General features: G+C 35.6%; 1 protein-coding gene across 1 annotated transcript; it reads left to right on the top strand.

Annotated features, from left to right (window-relative positions):
• Window positions 1–305: 305 nt before the first annotated feature.
• Cisd2 (CDGSH iron sulfur domain 2) lies at window positions 306–15,457 on the top strand. The gene is made up of 3 exons (XM_047566111.1): window positions 306–499; window positions 13,004–13,218; window positions 14,730–15,457. Exons 1-3 carry the CDS (start codon window positions 397–399, stop codon window positions 14,817–14,819), a joined length of 408 nt encoding a protein of 135 aa, XP_047422067.1. The 5' UTR covers window positions 306–396; the 3' UTR covers window positions 14,820–15,457.
• The last annotated feature ends 381 nt before the right edge of the window (window positions 15,458–15,838 follow it).

The following is a 15,838-nucleotide window of genomic DNA, read 5'->3' as shown; positions in this document are numbered from 1 at the left end:
GCAGAGACCGTGAGAAACTCATTTTGCAAGGTACTTTCCGGGGAGAAAGCACTCTCACGCGCTTTAATCTCACCGCACGCAGTATCTTACCTGCAGACCTCCAGGGTCTGCAGATCTAAAAGGCCGAAAGTGAGGGCACTCTTTGGAAAGCTAGATTCCTGGGAGCGCCTCACTACCCACGCGTTCCCGCGGCTCGGCAGCGCCGCGCCCCAACGTCACTCGCCCACCACCAATGGGCGCCGGGCGGGTCACCTCTCCTCCCGCGCCCCGGCGCCCCGCCCGCGCTCCCGATTCAGGCCGCTAGCGGCCGCCGGTCGCTTCCGCTTTCGGCGCAGGCGCGGCGGCTGGGCCGGAGCGCGGAGGGGGCCCGGAGAGGAGCTGACGCCGCTGGCCAGGATGGTACTTGAGAGCGTGGCCCGCATCGTGAAGGTGCAGCTCCCCGCTTATCTTAAGCGGCTCCCAGTTCCGGAGAGCATTACCGGCTTCGCCCGCCTCACAGGTAACTCGCATCAGCCTGCATCCTTGCATGCTACCCCCCGGGGAGGGGGATGTAGGAAACCCCCGTGGTAGGGGCGGGGCGAAGCTTGGCGAGCGGCACGTGATCTCGTGACCCTGCGTACGTCTGCGCTGCAGCGTCTGGCGTCTCCCAAGCCGTTTCTTGGTACTTGGTGGTCCAGGTTCTCGTCCTCTGTGGTCTTCGGTGTCCTTCCGTGGCTAGAACCGAGGCCTTACCGAAAGTGCAGTTAGGAGAGCCCCAGTCTCTTTCATTTCCTGTGCTACTCGTGACTCTGTAGTGTCCTTTGTTTTGAAACGGGTTTAAGTCATCGTGGTCCGAGGCGCTGTGTAACGGGCTGTGCCGGCTTTCTCCGAGCGTGTGGGTGGGAGTGAGTGAGTGAGTGGGAGATAAGAACAGACATCCACATAACAAGAGTAATACTGTTTCATTTAGTGACGAAATTGTGAAATGACCTCCATCTCAAACGGTAGAGTTGACCTATTCTGGGGGCGTTTGAGGTCACTTCCATTACTACAGTCAAGGGAGCAGTTGGGGTAACTTGAGTTGGAGGAAAGACACCTTAGCCAGAAGTGTACGAAGGCTGGTGTGACTGTGTGACAGCCTTTCAGTTAATTTAAATGTCTAAAAGAGACTAAAAATATTCCCATTTTCTTCAATAAAAATTAGAGGCAAAAAACTTAAAAGTTCTCATTGTTGCCTATTATTCCTTCTCTATTTAGTTCTCACAAGTTTTAGAAGCAATTGGCTCTCTCATGATGACTCTGCATTCTTAGAAAACATGTGGACACCCTTAATTACCTTACACAATTTACAGGCAGTGCTTATCTATCAGAAAAGATCTATATATTACATTTTCAGGAGTAAGGGCTTTCAGACCATTAGTGTGGTACTGTCCTTTGTAAGTACAGTATATTCTAATACTTTGATTTTTAAAAACATTTTCTGTTCCTCACATAAACCTTTAAAAATAGAACTGCAACAATAAAATATTCCAGTTCAAAAGTCAGAAAACAACATATTTCCAGGTTACAAGCTAGCTCTGAAACAGATTTTACTCTTAAACCAGTGTGGGTCTTAAACATATTTGTTTACTAGGGTAACAAAACATGTCAACAGACAGCTGTAAAATCATTAGTGTTATTTATCTAGAAGGGGCCATTTTAAAAAAGTTTTTTGTGGTCGTACATGTACAGCATGCTTTTATTTATTTTTATATGTGGTGCTGAGGATGGAACCCAGTGCCTCACACATGGTAGGCAAGTGCGCTGCCACTGAACTACAACCCCAGCTCAGAAGGGGCCATTTTTGAATTGAGAATTTGAAAGTGAAGAGTTGAAAACATACAGCCACAAAAGCTTCATATGTAGTCATGTATTCATATTGCAACCTTATTTATAAAAGCCCCCGAATTGGAAGCAACCAAGTATCTACCAAAAGGAAAATATAAATTATGATATATAAAAAGGAACAAATTCCTGATCCACTATGAATTTCAAAAACTTCCTGTTGTGTGAAAGAAGCTGTGATTGTGAAAATCTGTGGTGGAGGAATAGAAAGGCACAAGAGAACACTTTCTAGGGAGATGGAAATATTTTGCATGTTTTTATGCAAATATTTTCACACATTTTCAGTGGAGGCTACAGGAATGTGTTAATTTGTCACAACACAGAGCTAACCACTGTTACTTTATGTAAATTATACCTCTATTTAAAAAGAAACAAGTGAAACAAAAGGTGAGTTTTAGTAAGAGGAAAGCATAAAAAATCGTTCAGTTCCAACAAAAGAATGAGTTGCATTTATTAACATGTAAATAATAAAGGTTATTTCTGAAAGACTAGAGAGTTTTTAGAAAACTTTTTGAGAATTTGGGAAAATACCTGATAACTGTATAGAAGTTTTCTTTCCTCTGTAGTTAGTCCAACTGTATTCAAAAGTCAGTGTAATTAAGGATTGTATTAACCCTTGTGGAGAACAGTTTGCATCTGATTTAAACATTTTCTTCCATATAATTATTCTGCAATTTAAAACTTCTCAAGTCATCAAGTATTTATTGAGCACCTATTTGGGCCAGACAGTGTTCTAGAAACTAAGATACTCTTTTGTTCATAATAGAATGGAAACAGATTTTTAAATTGATCATTTGTTACTCACCCTTTTATCCTAACATAGTTTATATTAGGTTTCAAGTGATAATAGTAAAGTTATTCAATAATAGGATTTTACTTCCCATCTTTTTCTACAGGTGAGAAATAGAAATCATTTGTGTCCTAGCTATAAATGATACAGAAGAAAATGTCGTAAAATAATGTCAACCCAGTTGTCAATATTATTTTTATGTTATTGTTATATTTACAATCTTTTGCAAATCTGAAAAGGAAAACAAATTGTCCTGGTTTCTTAGAATATCATTCCTCATTGAGATTCAGATATATCTATATGTACTTTAAAAAATGTTTTTAATAATAAGAGTTTGAGGCATGTTTTTATAATAACAATATTTGTGGCTCAATAATAAAGTATGTGCTTGGCATGCTTGAAACCCTGGGTTCAATTCTCAGCACCAAAAAAAAAAAAAAAAAAAAAAATATATATATATATATATATATTTGTTTATGTAGCTTAATTAGGAATAAGGGTATTGTAGCTAGTATATGTCACTATATGAAAGGTTGAATCTGCCCCCCCATAAAACCTAATTCTATTTCCTTATGGAGATACTTTCTTTTACCAGTGTCTAAAGTTTGAGAAAATTGATGTTAAATTGCTTGCTATTCAAGTTGCTTTAGAACGTTTTTCCTGTCTTGATTTTGTTTCTCTGATGGTTCTGGTCCTTTTCTTTTACCTTCTTAGTCTTGTTATTGTTTATCTTAATAGTAGGTTATAGAAGTTGATATAAATGTTAGGACCCTTCTCAATATTAATATTATAAATGTGGTCTGATTCCCCCCCGCCTTGAAATTAGAAACAGGTAATCTTCACATAGAGAAAGAAAGTTTATTGGAAGTGAGATGTTTTATAGATTCAAGAAGACTCAGCCCTTTTACATTCAAGTGAGTAAACAAAATGCTGCCAACTGGGTACTTTTAAAATGGATTAAATGTCGAGGTCAGCGAGTTTCATCTGTGTCAATTATTGTAACAAATGCATCTCTCCCTAACTTCTAATCATCTTTCAAACTTTCATCTTCTAATCCTGGCTTTTCTCCTAAATCCTTGGTACTTCTCATAGAAGCACCTCCTCGTCATAAATGAAACAAAACTCACCTGAATAAACCACTTTACCTGTAGCTCTTGGAGTGTTATTTTTTTATCCTTCCTTGTCTTTCCGGGGTGAGAGAGCAGAGGATTGCCATCTTTCTGGCTCTTGCACAGTTCTTTTGTAGAAACTGCCTTCACCCTTTCAAAGAAAGTTTTGTCTTCTTTTAAAGCCTCTGTCATTCATCTGTACAGTATTATCTCCTTACTTTTTTGTTGCTATCTGTGGACCATTAGTCTCTCCCTTACATCTTTTTTTTTTTTAATTTTTTATAGTTGTAGATGGGCAGTATTTTATTTGTTTATTTTTATGTGGTGCTAAGGATCAAACCTCACAAGTGCTAGGCAAGCACTCTGCCACTGATCCACAGCACAGCCCCAGCACCTCTTTCTTACTTTCTTTAACCCATTTTTCCCCATCATCCCAGATTTGGAACACCTATAAAAAACTGAATACAGTGTATAATATAATCATATAATATATAATTATATAAAGTAAGAATATAATAATATACTAATATTTACATATATATGCTAGATTATGATTTTCAACTTATTTTAATGCACCTGTGTAAATTTCATTAAAATGTTAACAGAATTGAAATCTTGAGACTTAATGAATTAGGGATGCTGACACTTCCTTTTCCCTTTTTTCTGCACTTCTGTACTGTCTATTCCTGTTTACAGCCACCTTTCTTATATATTTGGGGTTGGGTTGTTTTTGTTAGAGATCTCCATTCATCTGTGAAATGAAAGGAACATTGCTACATCCATTTATCTCATGACATATAACTAATTAACAACCAGAACCTATTGATTTTACTGCTTGAGATAGTGGTTCTTAAATTTTGAGTTGATAATAGATCTATTCTTGGTGAATATCTTGAGATATCTATATGTTGAGATCTTGAAGAAAGCTATGGCTATCCTCAGAAAATGTACACACACACATTGTTCAAGGCAGTTTTAAGAAATCCCAACAGATGGTTTCTTACAATTTGTAGTGTTCTCTGCTTTAATGGCCAGTACCCTAGTTTCAGCTGGGATCATTTTCTTGTGGCGTTGTCTTGCCTCTTGTTCTCCCACTATCATCCCTCTTCCTTATGGCCATCTTCTAATCTATCTTCCAACAGATACCAGCTTCATTTCATTAATGAATCATTTTCCAGGTGAATTAATATTTAAATATGTCTGTGGTTTCCTATTATGCACAGAATAGATTCCTACCTACCTGTTGCATATCAGAGCTTTTTATCACATGGCACCTGCTCACTTCTCCAATCCCCTCTTGGGTTTCATTATATTCCAGTAATACCATGGCGCTTAGTTTTCCAAATCTTTCGTGATTGTCATCTCTCTGTGTCTTTGCCAATGCTATTTCCTTTGCATAGAATGCTACTCCTCCTTTCATTTGCCTATGAGCTTCTGTAATCTTTTCTGTAATGTTACTCATCTTTCAGAAACCTGGTTAGGTGTCAAAACCAATAAAGTTTTTGTTCATTTCAGCAATGAATTACTCATTTCTTCCTCTGTATCTTATATATGATTGCCATATTACACAGTACTTACACAGTACTGTAATCCTTTTTTTTTTTGGGTACTGGAGATTGAATTCAGGGGCACTCAACCATTGAGCTACATCCCTAGCCCTTTCTTGTATTTTTAGAGACTGCTTGATAAATTTCTGAAACTGGCTTTGAACTCCTGCCTCCTGAGCTGCTGGGATTATAGGCATGCACCACCACACCTGGCCTGTAATCCTTTTTAATAGGTTTGTATTTCATACTGGATGGACAACTATTTGTGATAGGACTCTGTCTACAGTTTCATATCTTCAGTTCTGTCACATCACCTTACATGGTATAAGGTTTTATAGTTTTAGAGGATACTGAAAGTTTTTTTCTTAAAAATTTTAAACAGTATTCCTGCATTTTAACTTACAGTTATCATTCATAAATCATGAAGAAGTGCGAGCAAGTCCAGATCTTATAGGAATCTCAAATGCCAGTTTAATGGAGTACAAACTCAATTCAGCTAAAATTTATTGAAGTCTTGGTTTATGTTAGTCTGTTGGAAGGGTAAAGAGTTAGGGTTCTTTCGTTCAATAGAAGAGGAGGCAGACATTTATATAACTGTAGTTTCAAGGTAGACTGCATTAATAGCTTTCTTTCTTTTTTTTTTACTTTTAATCTCTAATTTTGTGCTTATTAGGATGGATACAAAATTCTAGTTCTTTAAATTTCACATTGTTTTTCCATGTTAAATTTCATCAGGTTGACTGCACTTAAAAGCTAAAGTATGATTAAAAGAAGTTCATGTTTTTGCTCACTCTAGCTTGAAATAAAAAGTTTTCTGTAATAAAATACTCATTAATAAGGAATAAATAGGAAGGTAACAATCTAAAGAATGCTTATGGTACTTATAAATTATCTTAAGGAATAAACTAATATTTTGGTATGCCCCAGGAAGAAAGAGGACAATGCATATTCATATATTTTTCTAATCTTTAAAACAACATTTTCTAAATAAATTTTAATGTGGACTTAATATAAAACTATTCTTATTACAATAATTCTTCTTTCTCTAAATGTAAACTAATTCCACATATTTCTTTTTTTTTTTTTTTTTTTTTGGGTGCTGGGGTTCGAACCCATGGCCTTGTGCTTACAAGGCAAGCACTCTACCGACTGAGCTATCTCCCCAGCCCCTAATTCCACATATTTCTGTTCCCCAGAAATCATTTGCCTTACATTAATTTTCCATGCCAAAGATTAAGTCTATTTTAATCACAAAACCTCTTCCAAATATCAAGCCCATTTGAATTATTATCCAACGTTATGGAAAAAAAACCCAGAATTTCATCATCACTCTTTACCTATTCTCTTGTTATACTGAATCTCATAGCATCCAGCCTACATAAACCATCTAAATCAGACATAAAACATAATTATTTTTCAATGAGTAAGATAAAGTTTTATCTGCATATGGAAACCCCTTCAAAAAAAGTATGCCTTATAGCTCCACAATCACTAATTATAAAAAAGAACAATCCCTAGTTATACATTTAGCTAATTGAGACAAATCATGTAAAGAAAACAAAGGAAAGGCTAGTTTTGGAAGAATGGGATGGGAACCACATGTGCTGGAATACACACTGGAGGTTAAAGCATGTTCCATGCATCTCGCAATACAGGCTTCCATTACAACTGGGTGCACCCAACAACACACCTATACCATGGTATTTGAAACAGGAAGTACTCATTTTTTTTATATGTGGTCACAACAATTCTGTCTATATGTATGTATCTCTTCTAGGTTCCACATTTCCCCTTCTGAAAAGTACATCTCATGCATAACCTTTCTCTAAAGCAAATAAATGCATGGGCAATGGTTCAAACACAGGAATTAGTGAGGATGGTTCATGAAGTATAATAATATTACAATCTATAACTATTTGGACTACATAATTATGAACCACGATTACTTTTTTTTCAAATAGTAACCTTGAAGAAAGACTACAGCGGGGCAGGGAATAGGTTATTTGTCTTGATAGAACTCAGAAATAAAAGATCTGTGCTAAGCACACAGGGAAATAATCAGTAGACTTAACAACACAATTGCTCTGATGAATACATGTTTCTCCCAAGGGGATATGTTCATTCACACTGCAAACACGACATGGGATAGGCGGCACATATCCTCATAGATTTCCAACAGGTTCATACAACACTTGTACACAAATGAAGGTTTGCATGTTTGATATCTGTCCACATGGATGCAATACCCAAACCCCTGCATTCTCTTCACTTCCAACCTGGCAATTGAGCTCCAGGTAGCCTTCCCATAGCAGTACTCTCCACCTCCCCAAAATGCTGGAGTCCTCTGGTCCACCATCTCTTGGTCTCCTGCCTCTTGGCTGACTTCAGGTAGCTGTTGTCTGTAGGATCTCAAGTCCCTGCCTGGAGCTGTGCTTCAATTCATCACCTAGTCCTCCCAGAAGCGCTGCCGTCTGTGGGAACTCTCACGAGTTTTCTTGGTTTGGGTCTTTTGCCTGGCAGGGGGCATCAAAAGCCAGCACGGGGATCCAGCATGAGGAGCGTGGGGCGTGGGCGACCAGGAGACCAGGACAGTGCTGGAACCAGGAAAGCCACCAGAAGCTAAGGACCCGCGTTCCGGGCCACTGCCTTAGGTGCGGGAGGAAGCGCTCCAGGAGGCCAGGCCAGGTGGCCTCTGGGCGGTGTGCTGTGGGGAAGAGGTGGGACTCAGCGCTTCCTGGAGGCTGGCACCTCACGGTCTCAAACGCGCTCAATAGCTTTCTTTTGAATATTGTTCTGTAGTTTTTACTGAATGGTTTCCTACTTGATTTGTTTCTCTATGAAGTTGGCAGATGTTTTTGCATACTGTTATCTATGCCTTGAAAGTTCTGCTTTTGAGTCTTTGAGCCCTTGGTTTCTCAATTTTTAGTCCTAGAAAGGTCCTTTCTTCAGAAACCGTTCCTGATCCCTTTATATAAATTTAGTCAACCTACTGCTCTGCCTCCGGGTTGGTCTTGTTTTCTTTTATATCATCCTGTTTATTTTCTTCATAGCTCTTAGTACAATCTATGATTATCTTGTTTGTTTGTTTGTTGTCTGTTTCCTCTTCCCTGTGAGAGCAGGGACTTTATCTGTTATCCCATATCCCCATCTCTTATTGCAATAATTAGAACATGGAATTCTTTAGGAAATATTGTTATTCCTGTTTACTGATAAAAGAAACCTGACTCCAGGTATTTGAAAATCTGAATTTACACTACAGATAAACTATAACTTAGCTGTTTACTGAAATCCTGCTTTGTGCCAGATTAGGTAGCACTGCACTAATCATTGGAGATATATATGGGGGGGGGGCAATAAGATAACTGTTGCATTCGCATATGGTGTCTCCACATTGTTGGTTCTTAATAATTATGTAGCAAAAAAAGTAAAAATAAATTGTTTAACAAGAGAATTGACCAAATTTATTCGTTCAGAAGATTCTAAGCGCTTAGAATAAGTAAAATTAGAAAGGGTGCTCTGGGAAAGACATAGGAGCAAACTTTGTGAGATGATAGAAGTCATGTGCATATACGTGTGTGTGTGTGTGTGTGTGTGTGTGTGTGTATAGTCTCAAAACTCACCAAGCTGAACACTTAACACAAGAGATCAACAAACTGAACTGTAAATTATGTATGTCTTACTAAAAAGCAAATTAAATAAATTGAGCCAGGCATTATTTAGGCAGCAAGGCAATGGTGATCCAGACAAATAAGATTGCTACTTTTGTAGATTTTGCATTGTGATTGGGGGACATAACCGGTGTAAGCAGCCACCAAAATTCGTTTTTCCAAATGTCATTAAGGAATTGGAAAAATAATAATCTGATGTGCTATTAAGTGAAAAAAAGCAGGATATAAAGTGTTTTACAATATGGTCTCATTTTAAAAAACAGCACATATGTTTAGATACATACACACACACACACACACACAGAAATGTACCACAAGTTACCTATTCTTGCTCATTGGATTATGAGTAACTTTTAGTTTTTATGCTTTAAAGTTTTCCAAAATTCATATAAATTTGCTTTACAAATATACAATATTCTAAATTATTTTATACTAGTTATAATTAGTAGGTAGTTTTTGCCCCAATAACTCAACATATATAGGTTCAAAGCCAAATAACCCGTTTTAACAGTTTTTTTAAAATTTCTTATTCTGTATTTTTATTTCTTCACTACAAATCATCCCTACTAAAGTGATTTGATTTGAGCTTTGTATTTATAGACTGCATTGTTTTCGTTTTGTAAAGGTTTTGGACTCATACCACTTCAAAAAGTAGATTGCACTCAGACTGTTTTGTAAGTTATTACTTTGTTGTAGGAGATAATAGTACCTCTTATTATTATTATTTTAGAATAGTGGTTTACCAAGGAATTACATGTTCCAAGTAACACTTTGCGAAGTAGATTTTAAAACAGAATTAGTACTATTTGTTCCCTGAGATTTGTGGGTTAAGATAGGAAGAGCTATACTTAAGAGTCCAAGGTTAAAATTTTCATCTTTACATTCTTATTCATATGCTTTTGGAAATTTAACATCTTATAATCTTATATTGCAATATGTAGAATAATACTTACTGTTGTTCTACATTCAACAAACATTTATTGCATGGCTGTCATTTCAACATCTGCATTGGATACAGGGGATAATTGTAACCTAAGACATTAATTGACTGCTCTAGAAGTTAAGCATAAGTAAAAATTACGGATCAGTACCATGAGTGAGAAAGGGACTGACATTGTGCTCTTCCTTCATTCAGTTCACTCAATAAGTTGTTCATTAAACAGTACGAAGCATCTACTTTGGCATCTACTTTGGCTTAGAGCACAGCTCCTTTCCTCCCCAGGTTTACATAGAGAGACAACTTTTAGACACAAAGTAGTGTGATTGCAGAAATATGAAGAAAGGGCTTGGGAAAATAAAGCGGGGGGTGGGGGGACGCTTGGAAGCATAGAAGGAAGCGATTGATTCTGTGTTGTGAAACCAGAGAAGCCTTCTGGAAGAGGTAATATTTGATCCTAGTCTTATTATACAAATTAGATAAATAGAAGTAGAGAGGCATTTTTGTAGAAGAAACTCCATCTGCAAAGAACTCGGGAAGGCTGCTATTATTCTGGTGTGTGAGGGAGGGGATGTTTGTGAGAGTTGAAGCACGACAGGTAGTCTTGCCATTGCTGAGGAGTTTTGGAAATTTAATGGAATTACTGATCTGTAACAGTGCTTTTTAAAAAAGTTTGTGGTGATGGAAATGTCCTCTGTGCTATTTATTATGGTAGCCACTGACTATATGTAGTTATTGAGTACCTGAAAGGGGTTCAGTATGTCTTAGAAGCTGAATTTAGAATTTCACTTTAATTTTAATTTATTTACATATAAATAGCCACATGCATATAGTAATCTTGTTTTTTATTTTTTCTGTTTATGATGCTTTGACATCTTGGGGACCTTGCTATTCATGAAGGGTCTGCCTCTCCGAGGGTTACTAATTTAATTCCTAGAGATATTAAACAATTTGCCTGAGAGTAAACTTATCACATGTTAACCAACCAATCCAAAACCTATACCCTCAACTACCTCCTTTATCTAACTCCTACGCATCAATCCAGTATTTCCCCTTCCCTAAATCACCCTGGAGACAGATAATAGACTACTAAGAACCACTCCTATTGCCTGGAATCCACTGAAATTATTCCAACTAGTCAGTTGAAACTGTTTACCCTGCCCTTCCCTGCCTTTTCCATGGAAACCACAGTAAATGATGTCCTGCCCCCGTTTCCCCCTACCACCTCCTTCCTCCAAACCAACCCTGGTACTTCCCCATGTTGCCACCTCTTGAAAAACTCTCTTTCAAGGCAGTTATCTATGTGATTACCATACTTGCTTAAAAGAAAATGTTAGGTACAAATCAAAAAAACATGGCTAGGGGCTACCATATTAGACAGCACAGATCTATACCTGGATTCTAACCCCAAGAAACAGTTCTGTTTCATGCACAGAACTTTAATTCATTCAAATAATCTTCATGGGGTGTCTCCTTTTTGGTTATGAGACCATAGCAACTAACATGACAGATAAGGTACTTACCCTTACTGAGCTTCATTCTGGTAACTAAAAGATTGTATCTCCAAAGATTTCTACTGTAGAGCATTGCTGAGTTTGTTTGGCAAAATGTTTTTTCAAAGGAGCTGCTCCTGCTGCTTCTCCAGTCTCTACAATCACTTAATTCAAGCTGCAATTTATTGTGTATCTTCTCTGTGCCAAGCAATATCATATATATGGTATGTATGTAGGTTTTATTTTATATCTCTTTGGTATGGTGCTGTATCACAATTTCATTTTGGAAGTATCAATATTGAGACAATGTTTCTTTCATAGTTAAATAATAAGAAAATTGTTATTTAAAAATTTTTTTAGTGTAGATGGACACAATACCTTTATTTTTGTGTGGTGCTGAGGATTGAACCCAGTGCCTCATGTGTGCAAGGCAAGGACTTTACCACTGAGCTACAACCCCAGCCTTGAAAATTATCTCTTGAGAGTAGTTTTTACCAAGAGAGGAACAGATTTAATTTTATATCTGTTGAAGATGATTCACGGTGATTTAAAACAGGCTTTGGATTTAGATTGTTCTGGACTAAACCTGCTAAGCTACAGTTTACCCACATGTAAATGAGAATAATAATGTTATAATTAAATAGTTCAATAAATACAGTTTAATGAGTTAGTACAGTTGTATTCTTAGCATAATCTGTTTACTTATCATTAATATTTATTAGCATTTCTTGGCACATAATTTCCTGTTTTTCTCTTAACTAGGCTATTTCTGTACAGTTCCAACAAGGTGTCAGATAGGCATTCAGTGAAAGAAGTTAGATATAACTCTTCAGGAACATTAAGGATTCCCTGCAGAGCATTAACAAACTTTTGATAATTGTGTGCTGAAATATTTGTCTTGGTTTCCTGATGTGTTTGTTTCCATAGGCTTAGAAAACTGTTTTCATTTATATCATTTGTTACATTCCCTATTTTCTTAAGACAGGCTTGGAACACCAAAGGCATTTAATGAACACTTACAGAATGAAATGTGTCTTAAAATGAGAACATTCAATATATGCAAGTTTTAATTCATTAAAAAAGTAGATATCACACAACATTTTGGTATTTAGGAATATTTCCCCAAAAAAGTAAGTTGAAGCATTTGAAGATGCTCCTATCTGGAATTATAAATCAGAGGTAAAAATTTTATGGATATTGTTATATGATTTTAAACATGGTTTTAAGAAGAATGAAAATGTTTTCTAAACTTAAATATATCACATGTTGAGTTTTGTTTATGTGAATATAAATCCTGTAAAAGTAAGGACAAACATAAATATACTTAATGGGTACAATGAGAGGACATTTGAAATAAGTTTCTGAACAATATAGATATCCAGTTTCATGAGTCTTAAGTTGGTCCATAAATAAGGTAGTCCTAGATAGAATTGGGTTTATTGTGTGATTTATTCACAGTTTTACAGGTAAGATAAATGAGAAATTAATAGGAGAATAACAGATAACAGAGTAAGCTCAAGAACCACCCTAGACATGATATTTTGCTTTTTTTTTTATATGAGCACTGCAGATTCTGACAAATATGTACATATTTAGTTTCAGAATGGCTTCGGCTATTGCCTTTCCTTGGTGTACTTGCACTACTTGGCTACCTTGCAGTCCGCCCATTCCTCCCGAAGAAAAAACAACAGAAGGATAGCTTGATAAATCTTAAAATACAAAAGGAAAACCCCAAAGTGGTGAATGAAATAAACATTGAAGATTTGTGTCTTACTAAAGCAGCTTATTGTAGGTGTTGGCGTTCAAAGACGGTAAGATGTCTGTTTGCCTGTACAATTAAATTTTGTGGAGTTAAGAATTGCTTTGTTTCTTAAGTACCAGTTTTGAGGTTCTGTGAGGTGAAAGCGTTTCCAGTAGTAATCAGTACTGAAAGTCCATATTCCTCAATTGAAATTTGATTTTTCTGATTGGTACTACTTACATTAGAAAAGTTAGAGCAACAAATAAGGATAGAAATCTGATGTTTTCCCAATGCTCAGCATTGTCTAGAGGAACATATAATTCAAAAGACACTTAATTTTCGAGAGATGATGTAGGTTTAGTGGAAAAGAACTTAAGCGTTGAAATCATAATAGTGTTCACATATGATGCCTGTCAGTTGGGCAAGTTAGGCAAGTTGCCATCTTTGGTTGGGCAAGTTACTTTTTTTTGGTACTGGAGTTTGAGCCCAGTGGCATTTACCACTGAGCCACATCCTCAGCCCTTATTTTTTATTTTGAGACAGGTCTACTAAATTGCCTAGGCTGGCCTTGACTTGAGATTCTTTTGTCTCAGCCTCTGGAGTTGCTGGGATTGTAGTCATGTACCATTATGCCCACCTGTAAAGTCCTTAATTTTTAATCTCTAATTTTCAGCATTTAAAAAAATACTATATCAACAGTGCAGAAATTTTTGAGAAATTAGTAAAATGATACATATAAAGTCCTACATAGGATGAGCTAGTAAATGGTAGCTATAAGGCCTGATGATTTTTAATAAAAGGAAGAGTTTGGAGTGATGAGTATTATAAATTGATGAAATCTGTTTTCTTATTACTTTGATCATAGGTTATTTAAGATGTTAAGTATAATTTTTCATCACAGTATATTTTGAAATAAAATTTAGAAACTATCTGATGAGATAGAACAATTAAAGTACAGTATAATACAAATGATGGAATATTAGGACTCTATTAAATCATGTTTTTAAGGAATATTAATGATGTGAGATCCTGATTTAATACAAGCAAGAAAAGCATATTACAGAATGAGCCTAGTTTTTAAAAAAGTAAATACACAGTAAATGCACAAAATGTTAATTATTCGTACATAAATCTGGATGGATTATGAGTGAAATTTTAAAATACATTGAAATTTTGAAAAAAATCCCATAGTATACATAATTTTTACTGTAAGAAAACAGAATAACTTAAATTTACATTCCATTCTTTTAAAATCTAAATAATTTAAGAGATGGGCTCAAATTTGTTGTTCCATAGAGACAAAGAACTTATCTTTGATTACTTTTTAATTCTTGTATAGAATTATCCATATTGTCATTTAAAATATAAAAGAAATAATGAGTTAATTATTTAGATTGTTAGATTTGCTGTGGTACGAGAATGCAGTTAAGTTACACGTAGAATGTATCTGTTACTCAGGAAAGCTATCTGATGAAATTTTTTTTTTTTAGCAAGTGTTTTACTTTCTTTATGAGAGCATTTCACAAATATTTCTACTTAATCATATTTTAAAAATAACACTGATTCTTTTTTTCCTTTTAGTTTCCTGCCTGTGATGGTTCCCATAATAAACATAATGAATTGACAGGAGATAATGTGGGTCCACTCATACTGAAGAAGAAAGAAGTGTAATAGTTATGATTTAGGATTGGTTCAATTGTGTGCTGTAAAATCTTACAATATTTTTTCATTCTTTGTGTATAAAAAATCTTCGAGATGGTGATCTTAATTATTACTACTGGCTGAATAATTATTTCTGCCAATTTATTTTCTTGCTGCACTACTGTTTATATTTGATACTTAGTATATTCAAAGCCATTTGTGTAGAAGTTAAATTGTCAAGCTTCATTCTGACTTCAAAGAATTAATGTACCTTTCAGCAATAAAATCAGTACTTCCGATTTTAATTGAGAAATCAAAATTTTGGCAATGTGTCCAACACTGTTTTCTTTCAATGTTAATATTTCAACAGAATCTATACTTTAAAATTTTCCTACACTGTTAAATGTATTATTTTTCATATTGCTTTGTTTTGATCCTTTGAAGTGATTTTATCCTCCTTTGGCCTTTTACACTGTGCTTTTTTTAATAGGGGAATTAAGAAAAACATTGCCATCAAGAACTACTTGAGGTTACAGAGATAAGTTTTTGCTTTATAGAAATTGTTGTCTTATTAATATGAACACCCCAATTTCAGAAAAGAAGTAAACTGGATATAAAAAGTTCCAATGAGGAACAGTTATTTACATTATAAAAGATTTGTTTACTTTACAAAAGGCATGTTGTGTGTGTATATGTGTCTGTCTGTCTGTTCTGAGCTATTTTACTCAGTGATACCTGGGGGTAGGGTGGCAGGAACACTTAACAACTAAACTTATTGGCTGCTATAATTTGAAGGTCAGTTAGAATAAAAGCATATCTGAATTCAGATTAAAATATTAGTTAAGAGTTCAAAGTTAAGTTTACATGAACATTTTTCCCTTAATAGTATCAATCATTAAAACAAAATATTAAAATGTTTTCAAAATAAATTTAATGAAGAATCTTCAAAATATTTACAAATGTTTTCCTTTTAGTGTACAGTTAAGAGTCTCTAATTTTACAGTATAGTTCTTATAATAATAGCTACTTAAGTTTGTCTTTTATTTTTT

This window comes from Sciurus carolinensis, chromosome 10, assembly GCF_902686445.1.
Source record: "Sciurus carolinensis chromosome 10, mSciCar1.2, whole genome shotgun sequence".
Lineage (NCBI taxonomy): Eukaryota > Metazoa > Chordata > Mammalia > Rodentia > Sciuridae > Sciurus > Sciurus carolinensis.
The sequence above is the reverse complement of the archived record's forward strand: the minus strand, read 5'-3'. Positions and strand labels throughout refer to the sequence as shown.

Coding starts and splice junctions, on each gene's coding strand:
- Cisd2 (XM_047566111.1), top strand. CDS start 397: ATGGTACTTGAGAGCGTGGCCCGCATCGTGAAGGTGCAGCTCCCCGCT. Junction 500..13,003: donor CGGCTTCGCCCGCCTCACAG/GTAACTCGCATC, acceptor GTACATATTTAG/TTTCAGAATGGCTTCGGCTA. Junction 13,219..14,729: donor GGTGTTGGCGTTCAAAGACG/GTAAGATGTCTG, acceptor TTTTCCTTTTAG/TTTCCTGCCTGTGATGGTTC.